Consider the following 5,215-nt stretch of genomic DNA (forward strand, 5'->3'; position numbering starts at 1 on the left):
CAGAGATTTTATATATACCCTTGAAAGAATTAATATGGGGTGAGGGCCCAACAACCTCAATGCTTAACTATAAAAAATAAAAATATAAAAAATCTCCTCCACAATGAACATGATAAAGTAAAACACACATTATAATTAAGTAAAGGAAATGCAATAGGAAATACTACATACAAAAATTTACAATGACATGCCTAAATAGTTCTAAAGAAGTACAAAATACTACTACTACTAATAATAATAATAATAAATATAAGAAAAACTGAACCTAAATCTATGAGTGGATTATGCCTTCATGAAACATTTTCTTAATCATATGCAACTCTGTGAGAACATCTTTGATTTCCATTCGGTCACCCAATGACTCTGTAGAACATAGAACTCCAATTTTGAATATGGAAATCAAGCATTCTTGCATTTTATCCGTTGCATTGTATCTTTGATGACTTTCAAAATCATTGGTAACTTCATTATGATCTTCTACAAATAAACGTGGATCCACTACTTCCATCACTCGCCCAGTCAGTGCCATTTTTGAAAACTCATGAAGGCTTAGACCATCCCTAAAAATTTCATCTGTCGGCCTCTTTCCTGTGAACATCTCCAACACAAGTATTCCATAGCTGTATACATCTCCTTGCTTAGAAATCTCAGCACCCATGCCATACTCTGCAATTCATGCATTGCTTAATCAATTTTTAAAAAATTAACATGTTATTAATTGGACCAATTAAAATTACCAGATGAACTTAAAAAGATTGATAAATACCTGGAGGAATATACCCAACAGAACCTTGTATAAGTACTGGATTGGTTTCAATTTCGTTGCTCTGAGAAAGAATCTTTACCAAACCAAAGTCACCCACGTGGGCTGTCATGTCATCGTCAAGAAGAATATTGCTTGGCTTTAGATCACAATGAATAATTGGTGTTTGGCCATGATTATGAAGATAATCCAATGCACAAGCAATGTCAATCGTTATGCTTAGTCTCTTATGAAAGTTCGAATGCCTCCTGTTTTCACTTGGGTGCAACAAGTCTTCAAGACTCCCATTACTCATGAACTCAAAAACAAGAGCTTTGAAATCATTACCGCTAATGTCAACACTTGAGCATGCAGTTATGATCTTGAGTAAATTTCGATGTCGAACATTTCTTAAAGCTTTACACTCGTTCATAAAACTCCTTGAACCTCCTTGTACATTAAGGTTGAATACCTTCACTGCAATAAGTTTTTCATCTAGATGAAGAACTCCTTTATACACAGAGCCAAAATTTCCAATTCCAATTAAGTTTGCTGAAGAAAATCCCTCTGTTGCTTTATGGAGTTCATTGTAAGAAACCCTTTCATACCAATCACCCAAGAAATTATTTGAAGAAGGTTTCATTCTAGGCTTTCTCCTCCAATATAGAACAAGAATATATGCACCCACAATTGTAAATAGAATTGCTCCGATTGTTACCTTGAAAGCAAGAGAGATTCGTCTTTGCTTAGATTTCTGAATGAGGCATGGAGGTAACTGAAGTTTTGGTACGCCCCCACAAAGTTTACCATTTCCAAAGAGAGTAGATGCGCTTGTATTTTGAAAGACTCCCTTTATTGGTACCTCACCCTCAAGATCATTTATGGACAGATTCAATTTTTTCAAGAAAGGAAGGTTGTCAAGATCTTTAGGAATTTTTCCAGATAAATTATTACGTGAAAGATCTACATCTTGAATAGCCTTCAAAGCGCTAAAAGATGAGGGAATGGGTCCTTGAAAGAAGTTACCTTGCAAATAAAGGCGTTCCAAGCTCAAACAACTACTAAGTGTGCTAGGAATTTCTCCAGACATATTGTTCTCAGAAACATTTAGCTCTGCAAGATTTTTCATGTTACCCACTTCCAAAGGTATTGATCCAGTAAATGAATTATAAGCTAAATTAAGGTAAATTAACTGTGACGATGAACCAATGACCCATTTGGGTATAGTTCCACTAAGATTATTTTTAGCAAGATCCAAACTCTGTAAAAATTTAGAATTCTCAAAATTTGAAATGATGGTTCCTACTAAGGAATTATGTGACAAATTAAGATAAGATATTTGAGTGATGTTGCCCAAGGAATTAGGAATATAACCTGAAAATCTATTTGAACTTAAATCTAATACTTGCAGCTTCTGAAGATTCCCAATTTCCTTGGGAATACTACCATCGAGAAAGTTAGCATACATATCCAATCCAATTAAGTTAATGAGAGTCCCAATTTCAGACGGAATGATTCCGAATATTTGATTTTTTCCTAGATATAGTTGAGTGAGTTGGTTTGATAGATTGGCTATAGAGTTAGGTAGCATACCTCCAAAATTATTGAAACCGAATTCCAACCACTCTAGATTGGAGCAGTTGGTCAATGAATTGAGGAATTTCAAATCATCAACTTTTCCACTTCCAAGATGATTGGTACTTAAATGTAGATATCGAACAACCTTTAGGTTTCCAACCTCAAGGGGGACATTTCCAGCAAAATTGTTACTATCGATATCAAGCATCTCGAGTCTTGAAGCATTGAACAATGATATAGGAATGGATCCGAAAAAATGATTTCCTCCAATAAGAAATTTACGGAGTTGCGGAAGATTGAGGCCTATCTCAAGTGGAAGACACCCAATTAGCTGGTTTTCTGCAATAGAAATAATTTCTAAAGAAGAGATATTGTAGAGACAGGGAGGAAACACACCAGACAAAAGATTTGGACCAAGATCAAGAAACTCTAGATTTTTTAGTTGGCAAAGGGAACTTGGAATACCTCCTTCTATACTATTATCTCCTAGAGAAAGAATGTTAATAGATGAAAGATTACCAAAGGAAGTTGGAATCCAACCGGTTAGATTGTTCTTAGGAAGAGACAATACAATGAGCTTGGATAGAGAGCCAAACTCAATGGGTATATTCCCAACAAACTTGTTTCCGCTTAGACGAAGGATTCTGAGGTCAGAGCAATGGGACACATTGATTGGTATTTTGCCAACAAAAGAATTATTGCTCATCTTGAATTCTTGTAACCTGAACAAATGGCCAACTTCTTGGGGTATTTCGCCTTGGAAGCTGTTGTTTCCAAGATTTATGGACCTTAGGAAAGAAAGGTTCCCAATATATGGAGTTAGGGATCCTACTAACCTTTGGGAATCGAGTTTCAATATTAACACCCTTTGATGTCGACGACTGCATGTAATACCTTGCCATTCACAAAAATGGAGAGAATAGTTCCAAGAGGTCATAACTCCCTGAGGATCATCAGATATAAGATCCTTGAACGCAATCAAGGCAAGTCGATCGGTTTCATTCCCTTTTAGGATGATGCCAGATCCTATTGGTAAACCAATTGGCAAGAAAATGACCGAATACAGAAATAGGAAACTAAATGCACTCATCATCATTATTAAAAATGTAAGCTCTCTTGTCGGTTTGCAATTGCATGGTGACTTATATTTATAGACAAAAGAGTGAGTGCCTGGCTGAAAAATGCATACATTGGAAATAAGTGAGGAGTCACGATAAATTAACGCATTTTTTGGCCCAAGCACTTGATGGACTATGGCGTGGATACAAAGGATAGGGATACAGAACAGTGTGTCATACCTAACAAAGGTCGGGTGGCACCCCATTTCATGCCACGTGGTATTTGTGGGACCCACTGACCGCATGGATATGTGGTCCATCCCTTGGTGAACCTATGTACCAAAAATTATAGTATTAGATAACTAAGGGATGGACCACATATCCATACGGTCCGTTGGTCCCACAAATATCATGTGGCATGAAATGGGGTGCCACCTAACCTTGGTTAAGTATGAGACATCGTTCTGGATCCCTACCCTTTGTATCCACATCAAAAGTGTGTCAAGTGCGTGTGCCAAATGCGCGTTAATTTATCACAACTCTTAAGTGAAAGGTAATGCCAACAAAACCGAGGTCATGACTTGACTTCACTTTCTTATCTTATGACTTGACTTCAGTGCTCACCCCTTGGACGATGATTCCTTATCTTGTGACTTGACTTCACTTTTATATCTTATGACTTGACTTCAGTGCTCACCTCTTTGGACGGTAGTTTCTTTTCTTATGACTTGACTGCAGTGCTCACCTTTATGACTTGAATTCAGTTTCACAAACTATTACACCTTGCTATTCGTTTTTCTCCTGAGTTTGTGCTCACAGAACCCAATTAAATCCCAGATGGCAATGTAACAGATGGCATCCTGGTTGGATGCATGCAATAGTGATATGGGGAAAAGAATTGCAATGGATGTTTGAAAATAGTGATGTGGTGTGAAAGCCATTGGACCAGAAAGAATGGAAAAGAGATGGGTAGAGAATTAACCCAATACGATAGCGATTTGAAGATGGGAGATGAAAACAAATACACTGGGAGAAATCCGAAATTGCAACTCCAAGAAAAAAAAAAAACCCACAAGATCGGAACCAAAACAAATCGGAATTGGAAAATATGAAAAAACAAATCCTAAAAACCAAAACATATCAATTAGTAGAATCCAAAACAAATCCTAAACATAAATAAAAATGGATCTAAAACAGGAATGCAAATTAAGGCCAAAATTAAGCTACTCAAAGAAGTATTAAAACAAAAAAGAAGAAGAAAATTGAAGAAAAACTACAAATCTAGAAAACAACAATAAGTTTAAGAAGGCTAGAAGGAAAAAAGATCAAAAAAAGAACATTGGAGAAGAAAGATTAAAATTTGAAGATTACATTCAAGAACACAAAAAGGGAAAATAGATCTATAAAATAACAAATCCAAAAAGAAAATTAGAATTTAAGAAGTACGCTAGCAGAGCAAGAAATCGAAAAACAAAACTCAAAACTGAATCGATCAATCCAAGATCCTTTCAATGAAAGCAGCATTTTTTTCCCCATTAATAGCTCATCAATTTCAGATTTGGATAAATTGGGGGAACAGTGACAAGTTCTTGGTTGATCTTGTCCACATGGCAAGGAAGAGGATTCGAGATCCAACCTTGCAATATGACAAGGTGATCGGCTCAGTCTATATTGGATCTGATTTGAGGTGTTCTTGATGGAATGAAATTGAAGAAAAAACAATTAAATAGAACACTACAACAAATGTGGAAATTAGGAACAGTTTGTAATTGTTCCTAAGACTGTCTGAAACAGCTGAAAGACCATCTCTTATCGAATCGTTGTTAGTGAATTTAAA

At 36.1% G+C, this 5,215-nt stretch overlaps 1 protein-coding gene across 1 annotated transcript; it reads right to left on the reverse strand.

Moving 5' to 3' along the window:
* Positions 1-135: 135 nt before the first annotated feature.
* Positions 136-3,553, reverse strand: LOC147384284 (putative receptor-like protein kinase At3g47110). Its single transcript, XM_086426656.1, has 2 exons — positions 767-3,553; positions 136-666 (listed from the first exon to the last, which is right to left on the reverse strand). The coding sequence occupies exons 1-2, from the start codon at positions 3,414-3,416 to the stop codon at positions 272-274; spliced, it is 3,045 nt and encodes a 1,014-aa protein (XP_086282782.1). The 5' UTR covers positions 3,417-3,553; the 3' UTR covers positions 136-271.
* Positions 3,554-5,215: the final 1,662 nt, after the last annotated feature.

Source organism: Akebia trifoliata, chromosome 15 (genome assembly GCF_017979445.1).
Source record: "Akebia trifoliata isolate Shusen 1 chromosome 15, ASM1797944v1, whole genome shotgun sequence".
In the NCBI taxonomy this organism is placed as follows: Eukaryota; Viridiplantae; Streptophyta; class Magnoliopsida; order Ranunculales; family Lardizabalaceae; genus Akebia; species Akebia trifoliata.

Coding starts and splice junctions, on each gene's coding strand:
- LOC147384284 (XM_086426656.1), bottom strand. CDS start 3,416: ATGATGATGAGTGCATTTAGTTTCCTATTTCTGTATTCGGTCATTTTC. Junction 667..766: donor TGTTGGGTATATTCCTCCAG/GTATTTATCAAT, acceptor CATGAATTGCAG/AGTATGGCATGGGTGCTGAG.